The sequence below is a fragment of the Pteropus vampyrus genome, unplaced genomic scaffold (assembly GCF_000151845.1).
Source record: "Pteropus vampyrus isolate Shadow unplaced genomic scaffold, Pvam_2.0 Scaffold135, whole genome shotgun sequence".
NCBI lineage: Eukaryota > Metazoa > Chordata > Mammalia > Chiroptera > Pteropodidae > Pteropus > Pteropus vampyrus.
The window spans coordinates 4376774-4392180 of NW_011888916.1; the positions used below are offsets into that span (position 1 = coordinate 4376774).

General features: G+C 45.9%; 2 protein-coding genes across 6 annotated transcripts in view; both read right to left on the reverse strand.

The window, feature by feature from the left end:
- Positions 1 to 15407, reverse strand: part of AGBL4 (ATP/GTP binding protein like 4) — a 1052851-nt gene that overhangs the window by 219385 nt on the left and 818059 nt on the right. The window lies entirely within an intron of this gene.
- BEND5 (BEN domain containing 5) overlaps positions 1 to 15407 on the reverse strand; it is a 50286-nt gene extending 34879 nt beyond the window's left edge. The window contains exons 1-2 of one of the 4 annotated variants that reach the window (XM_011367667.2): positions 15121 to 15407; positions 119 to 252 (exon numbers count right to left, since the gene is read on the reverse strand). Coding sequence is in view for 1 of the 4 variants with exons in the window: in XM_011367666.2 (XP_011365968.1) it covers positions 119 to 252; positions 15121 to 15346 (360 nt within the window). In the remaining 3 variants the exon portion in view is untranslated. The remainder of the gene's footprint in view (positions 1 to 118; positions 253 to 15120) is intronic. The other 3 variants (XM_011367666.2, XM_011367668.2, XM_023535059.1) reach the window with 3 other exon arrangements.

Consider the following 15407-nt stretch of genomic DNA (forward strand, 5'->3'; position numbering starts at 1 on the left):
GTGGCCTGTGACACCAGTGGACATTTATACGGTGAGAGGAGGCCAAACTGGAATTCTTATGCTATCAAAAATCTGAAAATGCTCCCACATACTTGCAAAAAAGGAAAGATTTTGTTACCTTGATGTGTCTAAGCTGTAAATCTTCTTCCCCATAATCCTTAATCTCCCCATCTTCTTCTACATGATTGAGAGAAAGTTTGGGGATTTTTATTTTCTTCTGCATCACACTGTTTTCAAGGTCAGATTTGTCTTCTAAAATGCACATCAAGAAAACAAGGTTCATTGAGTCAAAATGCTAAAAAATGCCCATAACCTCAAATGCTAGAGAATGACTGAGGCCAGACCAGTTAAAAAGGAAAAGCAAATAAACCCAAGGACTATTCCCTCCTATACGCAGGGACCCTAAAGGCAGCAGCGCAGATCAAACTCTTGGATCAAGAGTACTGACCAAAAGAACTGCCACACAAAGCGCTGAAATAGTGGCCAGTGAATTTGCTCAGGGCTTTCTCTAAGTACATTTTTAAAGGGTGGCCTTTTGTGGAATTACAGAATCTGGGAAATGGAATGGCCCTTAGATTGTTACCTAGTCTAAACTGAACTAGCACACTAATCTCTCAACAAATGAGATCTTTTTAAGCCAAGTGACTTCCTAGAAAAAGCTGGTGGGTCTCTGTTAGCTCAGGTACCAAGAGGCATGAAAAGGATGATAGCTCAAGGAGGTAAAGCCTGAGCTGGAAAGACAGGGATTCCCCCACAGCCCAGATACAGGAGAGCCTGAGGGCTGACAGATACGGGACGAGTAACAAGTAACATTTACTGCGTTTGTACTGATATCAGATCACAAAATGGCAGAGTTTGAGGGGCCTCAGCGACTGACTGGTCCACTCTCTCATTGTACAGATGAGGGAACTCGAACCCAGAGGATAGAAGGGGTTTGCCAGAGGTGTGAGCTTGAGGAGGGACCAGAGAGAGAAACGGTGCTTCCATGGAGTCACAACACATACTAAAGTGTGCTACAAACTGTAAAGTGCTGTACCACTACAGGGGGATATTTTCCCACCGCTTTCTCATTCTTAGAGCTCAACTTCAGATCAACTAGAAGATAATTATTTTTTCCTGCCCAGATTTCAAACTTTATTTCCAAGATCTGTCTCTCACAGTGGATGTCAAAGTAAAAATTTAAACAGGAGTGTCCCAGAAGTAGTATTTGAACTTGCTCTGGAATGCCCCTTGTAGTAAATATATCAGGTCTTGTTTTCTGGGATGGAACTGAGACTCTGGGAATTCCTGTTTCTTAGACTCCTCAAAGGTTCCCCCTGCTATGTCCTAAATGCTGTTTCTAGCATGTTGCCCAATGCTGGATGTGGCGCATGGTGAGGTAGCTGGTTAAATCCAGTCTTTGAGGGTCTTTATGTGTGAGTGTATGTGTGTGCATGCATATGTGATTGTGTTAAACACGTTCTTACACTTCCCCCAGACCAGGCTTCTCTCCTCAAAACTTGTTAGTAAAGCTGAGAAGGAATCTTATAAGCAGATAACTATTACAGAATGCATTCAAATGCCAAATCTTTTCAAATGGTTTTAGGAATGGAACCTCAGCTGGCCAGAGGCGGGACTCCTGTATCAGCAAGACCTCAGTGTGAACCTCAGCTCTTCTGTGACCAAGTGAGGAGGGAGGGGCAAAAGCTTAGTCTCACTGAACTCAGGTGTGTCCTGTGTAGCGCTAGTTCTGAGGAGGACAGCAATAATTGACACAACTCACTGCACATTGAGTGCACACCAGGCACTCGATGAATGGGATGCTAAAATTGGTATTAACATGCTAATCATTTTATTTCATAACCGTAAGGTGAATAAAGATATAATTTAAAAAACAAAAGGAATGACTTAAGCAAGGTATAGAGTGTAAAAGAACTGCCAGGGGGAAAAAAAAGAGGTGGTCTTTGTTAATAACTGCCTCCTGATCGAAGATGAAAACAGCTTTTCCCACTACCTGGAGGAGCTCAGGTTCCAATTTCATAAGCAAGGCCTGTTCTTGTTATCTTAGTGTCTATAAAATACATTCAATGGGTTAGGCATGAACGACAGTAGGGATGTGGTCTCTGAAGGAGTAACGGCTTCCGACAAATCATTGTTGATTCTTTCTAAGCCAAGAAGCTGCTAAAATATAAAACCTAAAGAAAGTACTCCAAATGAAGTTATCCTGAAATGGGAGGGGTGGGTGTTTTCCCATGTGAAAAAAAAAGAGAGAAAGAGAGAAAAAGGGAGAGGGGAGGAAGAAGGGAGGGAGAGGATGGGGGAGAGAGAAATGGCGAGGGTGGGGGAGAGACAGAGGGAAAGAGAAACAGAGATATAGGGCTGAGAGGGTGGTGTTAGGACTTCTGAATGTGTTGGGGCAAAGCTCCCAGGCTAATCTTCAATTTAACAAGTTCAAGGGCAAATTTTGAGATTTGGCCACCAAATTGGAAATGGCAAGCTATGTTCTACCTCCCTGAGCTGAAACTCTGTAGAGCTCAGGGTCATGTTGATGTGTAGAGAAGCAATTATTCAGACTCACAAAACTAGGTAATATTAAACTGAGAATGATCATCAGATCATCTCATTTAACCCTTTCAAAATGCAGATGAGGAAAATGAGGTTCCAAATGGTAAAGTCCATGCATCCATCCATGCAACAATCAGGCCCAGGGATACAGAAGGAGCAGGACAAGATTCCCACGGAGAGCTCAGTGTTGTGCAAAGTCACAAGAGTCAGTGTCATAACCTGAATAGTATGAGAAATACCACATAACTAGGGTCCAGAGCTTTTCCTCCTATGCCTCAGCTTAACATTTACTGGAAATTTACACTTGCAGGAACCAGCCTGGGCCCTGGAGGCATGAGAGAATAAGCATCCAGTTGGGGACATAAGATAAAAATGCATGAAAAAGATAACCCAAGATCTCAAATACTGAATTTGAATAAGGGGGAAGTAACTGCTATAGGATTTTAGGGGCAAAGCAGATCACTTCCCTCATTGCAACCATGACAGGCTTTTGATAGGAGGTGGCATTTGTCGGGTGATCATGAGTAAGTGACATTATTTCTCTGAGGCTGTTTCCTCATCTGTGACTTGAAGTAAATAATTCCTACTCACAATGCCAAGATGCTGTGAAGATGATCAATTCTGCATGTTAATAACTTGAGCAGAGTGAATGACACTTGGCAGTCAGTGCTCATAAAATAGCCATTTAAGGACAGGGAGAATCTGGACCACACAAGAGAGGTAAAGAATGGAAGCCAAAGGTTTGGGGAGGTATTTTGACTGGAATGGTTACAAAAGATCATTCAGTTCAGTAACAAGCAAGAGAGAGAGAGGTGAGGAAGGAAGCTGAGGAGGTTGGAGCTTAGAGAATAAATGGCCTTGAACATCAAAGTAAGAAGAGCTGAGGTGCAGTCTGCAGGCATAAAGACATTAGGAGTTAGGGAACCTGGATTCCAAGTCCAGTTCTGCCACTTAGTAGGAGTGAGAAGTCAGGTAAGCTGCTATGTCAATGAGTGTGTCATTTCCTTTTTTCTGTAGAAGTGGAGATATAACATCTTCCTCAAGTGGGGATCAAATCAGCTGAGTAAATGAGCCTTGAAAAAAAGAGAGTCCTGTGCAGACAAACACATGGTGGATGACAAAGCTCAGAAGAGCCGGCTGCTGGCTCAGAGCCTGCTGCAGGCTTGCTTCTTGAGGGAGAGACCTGCTCAGCCACCTGGTTTGGGAAAGGTGACACTAAGGAATGCTCCACTCCCCGCACCTGATGACAGGAGGCCCCACTCTACCAGCTACACCCAAAGCTCCCTGCTCTTCTAACTGGAACGCCTCTTTCCTTGTCTGCTTGACAAACTCCACTCGGCCTGCACTCATCTCCTTCTCAAAGGCCCCATTACACACTGTACAGCAGGTCCTTGAATACTGTCATTTCATTCAACGTTGTTTCATTATAATGTTGATGAGATGCCACAGGAACCTAACTCTCAGTCTATATCAATTAGACTACGGTTAAAAATGGGTTTCGTTATATACACTGGTTCACCGCAGTTCCAAGAACCTATCAAGGACATTAAGGGAGGACTTACAATACATACCTTCTCTGCAGCCTATTTTCTTACCAAGTTGAAATCATCTGCTTTGAGATCTACCTTCCTCACTGGATTATGAGTAACCTCAGGGCTGGGCCCATGTTATAGGCTTGGCCCTACAGGAAGAACTCATGAGACAAAAATGTTTAATGGAAGAATAACAAAAAAAGGAGCTTGCACCAATAACCATATGAAAAGATATTCAAAATCATTAGGGAAATGCAAATCAAAAGTGAAATGAGATACCACTTTCACACTCACTAGGATGGCTATAATCAAAAAAAGAAAAGAAAAATGACAAGCGGTGGGAGGACGTGGGGAAAGCGGAGCTCTTGTTACATTCCTGGCGGGACTGTAAAATGCGGCAGCCACTGTGGAAAACAGGTGGCAGTTCTGGATGAAACAGTGAAGATGGTTGCAGAACACTGTGAATATACTAAGAACCACTGAACTGTACATTCTTTAAAATGGTGAATTTTATGGTATGCGAATTACACTTCAATTAAAAAATAGGCTACCACCAGTGCAATGTCTACTATCTAGCAGATACCACCATAAGGGTCTTCACATAGTTATTACACCTCACATCAACCCTGCAATTAAGTATTATAGGCCACGGTTTTTTCCACAAAAGGAGAAATGAGACTCAAAGAAGGCCTTCTGGCTACCCAGAAAGAAAGGTGCAGAGCCAGGATTTGATCTAGGTCTCTCTGCCTCCCAAGTCCCAGCTTTATTCTCTCTAAACACATCCCTGAAACATGGCAGAGCCAGAGCAAATGCTGAATGAGTGAACGAAGGCAAGAGATAAGGACACACAAATTCCCCAGCTTGAAGTTCCAAGCAGAAGACCACTTTACTCCTGTTCTCCTACCAGACCTGTCCGTCCTCAGCAAGCCCCCAGAAAGCAGGAACTACCTCCAGGCACAACAGAAACAGATTGCAGCTAGTCCTCAGAGCTTGAATGGGTTCTCTGAAAAGGCAGGCTGAGCGCTACGGGAAAGTCTGAAGTGACAGGAGTATGTTCCAGAAGGGACTATAAGCAGACAGCACCTCTAATCTCAAGCCTCCTAACCTGGATCCTGGCTGCCTTGATGCCTGGCCAAGGGAATCCTAAGGCTCCTCTGAGAGCTACCTGCCGCCTGGCTCCATCCTAACGCTCAGCAGTTTCTTCCTTGACACACGCTTCCCGGATTAAGGAGACATGGGGCCTCTACTCATCCTTTTTTGTAGCCAGTATACACTTACTGAGCCCCTGCTCTGGGTTGAGCACTATGCTAAGTAGTCCTTGTCTTTTGGACTCTGACAACTAATATGTACCAAGAACTCCAGCCAGAACGCAAAATTTGACTTCTTGAGGGACGCTGGCTCTCAGAGGACAAATCCCTGGCCTCTGGGCCTTCCTAACTCTAATCCTGAATTGAAGGTGACGCCTCGCATCCATATCTACACCACAGGAGATTATTGCTCATTCAGTGTCATCATAAAAGGTGGAATAAATGAATGGGAGAGGGAGGCCCAGTCCTTTGAGTCAGATGGTCCTGGTTTGGCTCTGCTACATACTAACCGTGGCACATGGGCAAGCTACTTAACCTGTCAGAGTCTCAGTTTCTCTGCCTGTAAAGCAGGGATAATAAACTGTTTTCCAAAAGACAGTGCGCATAAAGCACCAAGCACAGTGCCTTTCTTGTCATAGGTGTCCAATAAATGGCCGCTGTTAGGATGCCCTTGTGGGTTATGTGCTTGGCTTTCATCCCATGTAAAGAGAGCCACTGTGGGTATCCGACACAGACTGAGACATGATGAAAGAGATGTTTTAGGAAGATTAATGTGGTAGTGGCAAGCAAGATGGATGAAGTGTGAAGAGGAGACTAAACACAGGGTGACAAGAAGCTGTAACTCTTAACCGGTCATATTAATGAAGGTGAACAGTGGTATGTCTCATCTAAGACAGCAAGTAACTTCAAGGAGCATTTTAATGTGGCTTTGGAGTACACTTCTGGTTTCGAATTCCAGGAAACCACGGAAGAAACTAGCAGCTGACTCAGAAGGATGAAGAAATCTCTAGTCCCGCGGTCCCCAACCTTTCCGGCACCAGGGACTGGCGCTCCTATGAGAATCTCATGCCTGATGATCTGAGGTGGAGCTGAGGCGGTGATGGGGAGCGGCTGCAAACACTGATGAAGCTTCCCTTGCTTGCCTACCGCTCACCTCCTGCTGTGCGGCCCAGTTCCTAACAGGCCACGGACCAGTAGAGATAACCTTCACTGGTTCTGATTTCCTAATTCTTTTGTTTCCAGGGCAAAGAAAACCATTAAGGATTTGGACATCAACTATCTTCTCCTCCTTTCCAGCTACTATGAAGTCAGCTAATAGCATTGATCCATTCGACAAATATTAAGCAAGCACCTATTATGTGCCAGGTCCTGTGCCACATTCAATACTAATATCGCTATACTTAATCCCCATAATAATTCTATTGAAGCAAAAATTGAGGCTCAGAGAGGTGAGGTGGCTTGTCTAAGACATAAAGCCATTAATTAGCAGAGCCAGAATTTCAAATCATGTCTGCGTAACATTCTTGTCATCTGATTATCTTATAGGAACAAGAGAAAAATTACCGAGTTGCCATAACTTCCTCAACTCAAGTAAAAGGCACATATACAACGGCCGGTGAATCAACACAACTTCTGAAGTGCCCGCCTTTCTTCTAAGGTCTTGCCTATATTCTAGGAGAATGCTGCGATAAATTCCCAAATCGAACTAAGCACTATACAAATATGACTTGATGCCAAACTCCTGAACTACAAGCTGATCAAGGCCACCAAGCTCTAAATAATCCTCAGATGAAGTCCCTATTTAAAGCTATAAAATATGGTAAAAGCTGCTCTTCAAAAATATAGAAGAACTTGGTATTTGCTATTAACTTGAAAGAGACAAACATCCCATTAAACTGGGGGTGGGGGTGGGGGATGAAGGCATGGTAATAAGCACGCAGTGTTTTAGAAAACAGGCAGTTGAATAAGAAATCCAGTGCAAGTCTGTCTTCGCAAGTGAAGACAGCCCTGAAGAATTCGCAGTATACAGTTAAAAAGAAAGAGGTGCTGTCTTGACTCCGTTTTACATATAATCATGCTAGATAATTAAAAGAATCTGTCAGAGAGTTTAATTTGGTGTGGGTTTGTTAGCTACGATGAAATTCTGAAAGGCTAAACATAAAATGTTTTACAAAGGTTTGGTCTTGTTTTAAAAATATCTATATGCAAGTTTAAAGTTTTCATCTGTTCAAAAATCCTGTAAAGTCTTATGTTTGCATTAAAAACAGACAAGACACAAAGAAGACACGCACATTGCATTCTCTGGCCTACGGTGTTTTGTTTTTACAAAATTCAGGGCATACAAAATTCTCGAGTTTCAAGGACTGCATCCAGCCAAGACAACAAAAAAGAAAGCCCCGCTGTGGTACGGCAGAAAGAAATCAGGAAAACTAGTTCGAGGCCTGGCTCTGTGACTAACACACTAGGTGCCCAATCACATCCTCTCCATTTTCTTTTCTGTAAAACCTAAGGACTATACTAGAACCTCAACAGGTCCCCTGCTGCTGGCCAGCCACAGGGACTTCCAGGTCTCTTTCTCTGCTATGTAGTGCAGGTAAGAGCAAATGACCTAATCCCCCCAGGTGGGCACACAGGAAGAAGAAATGTCCTGCCGAGGCCATCCAGTGTGAGGAAGAAGGAAACGCTAACCAGGTTTCAGCGGGTGGCCTCGCTCTCACCCCACTGCCTCACCGGCCTTCACACAGGGCACAGACGAAACTAGGAACCTCCGCCTGCTAACTCACTGTCTAGCTGCCCTCATAGGCTTCACCAGCCTAGTTCCAGGGTACTAAGTGGCACCAGCATAAAGTCACAGAGGGGCAAACCATGGGGGAGGGCGGATGGTAAGCCTGTCATGAAAACACAAAAGTTAAATTTTAAACTTGTCTGCTCCTTACCTGTGTGCTTGTTCTTCCAGGTCACTCTTTTCCACAAAGGGTGGTACCCACAACTGAGAAAGCCGTTCTCTCAGCAACTCTTAGCCACTGCAGTCCTTAAAAGCTGCCTTTGTTTAATGAGTACCTACTAAGTGCTGGACACTTTTCCATAGTACCTTGCTAAATATCATGGCTGGCAAGGTGATTACTATCTCCACATTACAGATGAGCACCTGAAACTCAGAGAAGTGAAGTAATTTCTCTAAGGTCACACATCTTGTAAGTAGCAAAGTCACAGTTTGAACCCAGACTGCCTGACTTCAAAGCCTATCTAACACTTCCTCCTTGATACTTAAGGAAGTGACACAGAGGTTGTATAACCACATTCTCTCACAGGGCAGGACTCTATTTGAGAATACCCCTGACCTGCTTGCCACCTCTGGCGACAGGGAGCTCATCACCAAGCTGGACTCCCTTTCCACTGCTCATCTCCTCTCTGCTATTATTACATTGCTCCCGCCGAGCTCTATCAACTCCATTCTCTGAGCCTAACTCTGCTTTCTGGACCCCAAAGAGCAGGTCTGATCTTTTCTCTGCCGGGGCAAAACCCAGACATTGAAAACTACTAAAACATCATCCCATGCAAACCTTTTCCTCTCCTGCTTGTATATTTAACTGTCCTGTCCTATCCTATGTCTTGTCAGTGAGCTCAGAAGAAAGAGTAGTTGTTGTGTAGTTAAAGGAAACAAAAGCAAGCCTAGATTTGAGACCCAAAGGCCTCCCTCCTCATTTGATTTCCAGGGCACCCATCTCTCTTGGTTATCTCCTGATTTCACTCCTTCCCAGTCACCTTTCTGGGAGCTCTATTACTTTGCTGAGCTCTTTAAAGGTGGTGTTCTGAAGAATTCTCCCCTGCATGCTTCTTCCACTCTGCACCCTCTCCCACTGTGACCTCACCCCTCCCCTGGATAATGACTTCCACATTGAGACCTTTGGCTCAGTTTCACAGTGCTCTCCTTAAACCCGGGCCACGTGCCTAAGTACTCTCCTGGAGTATCTGTCCAGATGTCCTGTAGGCCCCTAAGATTCAACACGTTTCCATCTAGACTCATCACCTCCCCCTCTAAGCAACTACTCCTCTAGAGCTAGAGGGTGAGAGCCCAGACCACCACATCATCAGTACACACGTCACAACCTGTTGGCTCCTAAGTCCCACGGGTTCACCTTCCTTAAGACATCTCAGATCCATCATGACCATCGCCACCTTGATTTGGGCATCGTCCTTTTTGACTGAGCTGACTCGCACTTCTCCACAATCCTTGTGCATGTGGGAAGGCTTTGCCCATTGCCTGGCACCTACTGCACCTACTAAACAATTGTTTGAGTAGCTCCTTTCTCCTGGGTAACAAGGAGCCCCGTCTCGATAAGGCTATAGAGTATGTAGACATTCCTAGCACTGGTGAGTGCTAGGAACCTGGTGAGTGCTTAATGAATATTTAGTAAATCAGTCCTTTAAGGTAAAAAAACAATGCCTATTCTTCCTCCTGCATTTCCCTAGGATAAGGCAGTATCTGCAGAACTTAAATGAACCAGAGAAAACTTCTTCAGGGTAAGCATGCCTTTCTGGTAATCATTTTAAAGTAAAAAGCACACACATCTTCTCTCCAAGGAGTTTAAAAGACAAAACAGGTAGGCATAGTGGAAAGGGAATTAATTTTGGAGTGAAAGATCTAAATTTGAATTCCACATTTTTGGTGTGTTTTTAAAAATAAAAACTAGTATGTTCTTGAATAACAAAACATCACAAAAAAGGGCAAGACCTAAGCCTGCCTGGGGCATTTTTTCCTTTCATCCTGTGAACCAGAGCTCTGAGGTACTCGGTTACACATACCATTTAGTTATAACAAATATGTGGTTTTTGAACAAGACAAATCATACCAGACTGAACCTTCAACGGTTAACATTTTAGTAGAATCTGCAACAGATGACAGCAGGCAAGTTCCAATCTTCGCTCCAACATATATCAGTAGAACATGTCAAAACCTAAATTAAAAGTTTTTACTCGCTTTAAAAAAAATAAATCCTTTCGTTGGCAGTCTCCCACTGATGACATGCAACAATCTTTGCATATGAAATTGGCTAGTCCCCTGCTTCGCCTCTAACTTTGTAGACATTCCAAAGCATTTCTGGAGCAAGTGATCTATTTGGACCAACAATGACAAGCTGGGACCTGAGCCCTGAATGAGCTAGAATTACCAAAGCGAGAAGAACGTGGCTTTGGAAGCTATTCCTCCCAAGTGTGGGGTTTCATCTAGTCGAGGGAGTGATAAAGAATGCTGACTTTTTCCAGATGAACAAAGTTGAATGATACCTTAAAATCCCACCGCATGTTTATGTTACTGCTAAAGAGGTTCCTGCCCCGCTCCCCAATTTCTCTTCCCAATCCTAAAATATGCACCTGTCTTCCCAAAGTTCCTGAGTTCGACATGGGCTAACCGGTGTGGACTGCGTGCCAGGCACCACGGATACAGAGACGAGGAAGGCAGGCCTCGTCCTAGAAGACTTCACTGTCTGGTAGGGAGATTCACTGTCTGGTAGGGAGACAGGTACATTCGCGACTAATCAAAACAGGACATGAAATGCTAAGATCCATAAGTAAGGAACAAGCAAAGTAAAAGGAGAGCTCTGAGGAGGGACAGTCTTCCTTGGGGGACGGAGGGTAGACTAGGAAATGCCCGAGGCATGTATTTTGTCCACTCTTCTACCACAGCCCTCAGCTCGCTGGACCACAACATGTCACACATCTGCCTTCCCCACTGGAAAGTGAGCTCCGTGGGCAGAGAACCCATGTCAGACAATGATTAATCCATCCCGGCTGGCTCAAAGGAGAGCCTGAGGGTGTGTTCTCAAGATGGCATTACCTACCGAAGATCTAGGGGAAGCTGAAAGAGTGGGAAGAACTGGGGAAGTGAGGCGGGGCTGGGGCCGCTGTGGAGGTTGGGCTAAGAAGCTGAAGTTTTACTCAGTACGCAACAGGGAGCTGCAGAAGGTTCTAAGGAGAGCAGTGAATTGACTAAGACTGTGCTTTAGAAGATTATTCTGACAGCAATTTGGAAGACAGACTGGAAACAGGGTGACCAACTGGTTTAGAAGAGTAAAAGCTGGTGCTGGCCTGAATGCAAGCAGTGGTAGCGGAGCTGGAAAGGAAAGACTTAAAAGATACACTGCAAAGCCCACCTAGAAATGGTCCCTTCACTGTGCTCCCCCAGTGCTGGCTTCTCCCTCTATTTAGCACTTACGCTGGGCCCTCAGACTACATCCTCCCTGAAGATGATGCCAATTCTTCTTCATCACTCTGCCCCAGACAGAAACCCTCCACAAAAGGGTCTGGAGAGTTAGCTCGTCTTCCCTGGGTCGTACTGTCGTTTCAATCCCAGTACCTCGGACGTGCTGGTGCATTGGTGTGTTCGCGTATTACAGCCCTGGGCCTGGCATATAGGAAGGAGTAAGGGAACAAAGGGAATTCAACACACCTAAATAATAATAATATCTAGGTGCCCGGATAGAACAGCACAGAATTTTAAGACTCTGAGCCTGGAGATACCAGTTATGACCCAGTAAAAAACACAAAATTCAATACTGTGAGCCCCAGGAGCAGGCTAGATTGCAGTTAGATAATGGTGAGCTCTCCTAATGGGCAGCTCGCACTTTCACAATCTGTTTGGCAAATAAATGCGAGGAAAGGAAGACCACAGTCCGAAGGCAGGCCAAGTCCTGAGTTACGTGGACTCTCCATGGCGGATGGGAGCTCCCTTGAGATCTCCTCAGGGAAATGACAACTGACGGGGGCAGGGCAAGGGGTGTGCGCTGTGACGGGGAGGCTTGTGAGAGAGGAAGAGAAAGAGCAGAACCGGCTTGAAAACTCAGAGACTAAAACTGTTCTCTGGCTCGAAACTTGCCTTGAACTGCAAGCTTCGTGGACAGTTCTTCCATTTCCTTTCACTCTTTTCAAACACGTTATGTAGCTGATAGAAACATCAGCTACTCTACAAAGGAGGTTGCCAAGTCGGGGCCTGGCATGGTAAGACCTGGGTTCCAAGCCTGGCTTTGCCATTTACTAGCTGTGCGCAAACAAGTCTCTGAGCTTCAACGTTCTCATCTATAAAATGGAAATAATAACAACGGCAATCTCTACTAATGGGGTCACAGGGAGAATTGACAGATAATGCACAGGCACACAGCAAGACTGTGAATAAAGATGTGTCTGTTTTCCTTGAAGTGAAATCACAATTTGGCGAGAAAAGGGCTATACCCCAGGGTCTGACACACACTAAAACTAAAGTTTAAACTACCATGGGCTAGAAAAATGAGAAGCCCCAGGGCAGTTGGCTTTGACCTTTCTTGAGTATGAGGAGAGGTCCACCTGAAGGTGATTTTGGGTTGGCCTCGGCAAATACTCAGTAAAGTAACACGCTTCTCACCAAAAGCCATAACGTGGCCCTGAAACTGCCACTGACACCATGCTATTGGTGCCAGACAGGGATTAATTACTCATGGCAAATTCACAAACATAAAGCCATCTCTGCCCCCTCTTGAGGGCTCACATCCTCACATTTGGTGCCGCAACACAGTGGTATTTACATCTAGGCGATGGCAGAAGATGAGCTCTTTAAGATGATGTCACTGCAAGCCAATTCTCAGAGCTACCACATTTGACTCAGATGGGGTTTCAGGACACACAGAAGAGTTCTCCCTGGATAAATGAAGTCCCAAACCCACCCTGGCCCTTCCAGTCAGGTCTGCAGCCAGGGCAGCGGCTCCGATTTAAAAATTAACCAGCTGAATGGAATTCAAAATGTGGTCTAGCTAATCTCAAGTTGGTCCTTTCTTTCTCCTCGCAAGGAAAAAAAAACAAAAAAACAAAAACAGCAAAACAGGAGAGGTGGGGGAAAGTGCTTTGCAACTCGTTTTGCTCAAACTGGTCCACGCTTCTTCTCTGGATATACTCTGCCAGTTTCCAGATGTTGCCTACACTGTTGTTGTTCTTGTTTTTTAAAATAACCCCAGAGATTGATCAACATTCCAGCTTAAAGGATGAATTATCTATATTTCAAGATTCATGGTCCTCAGACCAACAACTACACATGTCTTACTTAGGAGGATTTCCACTGATTTTTAAAATCAGTCACTGGGGGCTGTCATCTGCTAAGCAGACTCTGAGCAGTGCTTGAAGAGCCAAGCACAGTATTTGTGTTTGTTGAATGAATAAATGGATGAATGGACAATCTCTAGAGGAAAACAGCCATTACACACTAGACATACACACCACTGACTCCTTCTGACCCACATCATTTCCTCTCTCCTAAGACCCTTCCAGATCTAGGAGTATAATGCAATCATCAAAAAAGCATGCTTTCTTTTCTTCTAGCCAAAGGGAAGCTAAGGTTACAATCTAGTTACAACTTCCTCAGGTCTATACTCTGGGGGAATTAACTCCTAATCCTTTTCCTTGTGTAATTAAAAGTAAGCAAACAAACAAAATAAAACCTAATCAGCCACAAAGATTTCCCTTTTCTACATACTTCTCCTCATTCTGCTTTTCTGGCCCCTGTACCCCAGGACTTGTCCAGGATGTGGAGAGGACAGTCTGCCGAAAAGGGCCCCGGGTGCTGATCAGTTTCCAGTTCTTTCACTCAGCTCCTGGAAACCTACTTCCCAGAGGCAACATGAGGTGCTGGAAAGGAACAAGTAATGAGCCAGAGATCTAATCTACTGCTAATTTGTGATGGGACCCTGGGCAAGTCACTTCTCTGTTTCTCACCAGTTTCCTATTTTAAATATATGCTAGATTGCTCTGTTACTCTAAGTGTGAAGTTGGAAAAAAAAAAGAGATCTCAAAAGTACAAAATACTAGCAATATCTTCATTCATTTCCTAACCCCTGGTCTTCCCTTCCAAGTGGAAGGCAGCATGGCTCACGGTCTCTGCCTACTCTAAGGTACACCCTCCTTACCAGCAGTAGCTAAAAGGCTGCTCCCCCAAATGGAAGTGATACTTCCCTTTTCCTCTTATGTCTATACCCAAGCCACCTACAATAAGCTGGAAAGAGGGTCCACTGCCTTCTCTTTACAAAAGAAAAGGTACTTCAGGATGGCAGAAAGAACTTGGTATAAGAGGCTGAAGGTGGGGAGAGGGTCTTTTCCTATCACCAGCTGAATCTCAGGTTCCTCATCTGTCAAATAGGAATGAGACCATCTGCCTGGCTTAATTTTCAGGGCCCTGGAAAAGCAGGAATGGGACGTCTGGTCTTATCCTGACCTAGAAACTCTTTTCTGGCCCTCAACTTTCATTCAGAGAGCCTTCTGGGAGATTCCAAAGTGGAGGCTGGGGGTGGTTGAGGGCCACTACTTGGCCAGGGAGGGGCCAGAGAGAGTGATGCCCAGTAATCAAGGCCTCCTCATCCCGTCCAATGATGGCCTGGATGGGACAAGTATGTCATAGCCTCCCTCTGTGAAGAGGGACTCCCACCTAGAAGAGTCTGACAATATCTGCCTTGCCTCCTCACTCCCAGGAGGTATCAAAAGGGCCTTAAAGGGAGAGAGACGGATAGCTGTAGAAACTTAAGAGACCTACGGAGCAGAGGAGAGGAACTGGATGAGAGGTAAAGAGAAGATGAGAGAGAGAAAAGTGCAAACAGGCAGGGAGAGAAAGGGAGAGTAGAGCCAAGATCCGGTAGAACAGACAAACAGAAAGAGGAGGACAGGCACAGAAAGAGAGATGGAGACAGACTGACAGCGCGGGAGTGTCGGGGAGGCGGGGAAGACAAAGGGGACCATCCGGTATTTTTAACTGGTCTGGCCTTTTAGAGACACCCCGTCCCCCAAAGAAAAACCTAAGGTGCGGGAGGAGGAGGCCGGCGCAAGCAGCGGCTTTCCCCGGCCCCCTCTGCCCCAGGGCCAGGCCCCCTCCCTGGGTCCCGGCCCCAGCCCAGGTCCCACCGTCCCCCCCGGCCCACCGTCCCCCCCGGCCCCCGCTCGCTCACCTGCCAGCGCCAGGATCTGGGCCTTGTGGAGCAGCAGCGCTCCCCAGTCGCGGGGGGCGCGCGGGGGGCTCTCGGGCCCGGCGCCCAGCTCCTCTGGGCCCCGGTACACGGCGTACACCTTCTGGTTGTCAAAATCCAGCCGCGAACGGGGACTGAAGTCGCGCACGCACGACACGGGCAGCGCGTAGCAGACGTTGTCCTCCAGGAACCGCACAAAGGCGTACATGGTGGGCGCCGGGGGCGGGCCCCGGTTGGGCCGGTGAGCCCGCGGGGCGGGCGCGGAGGTG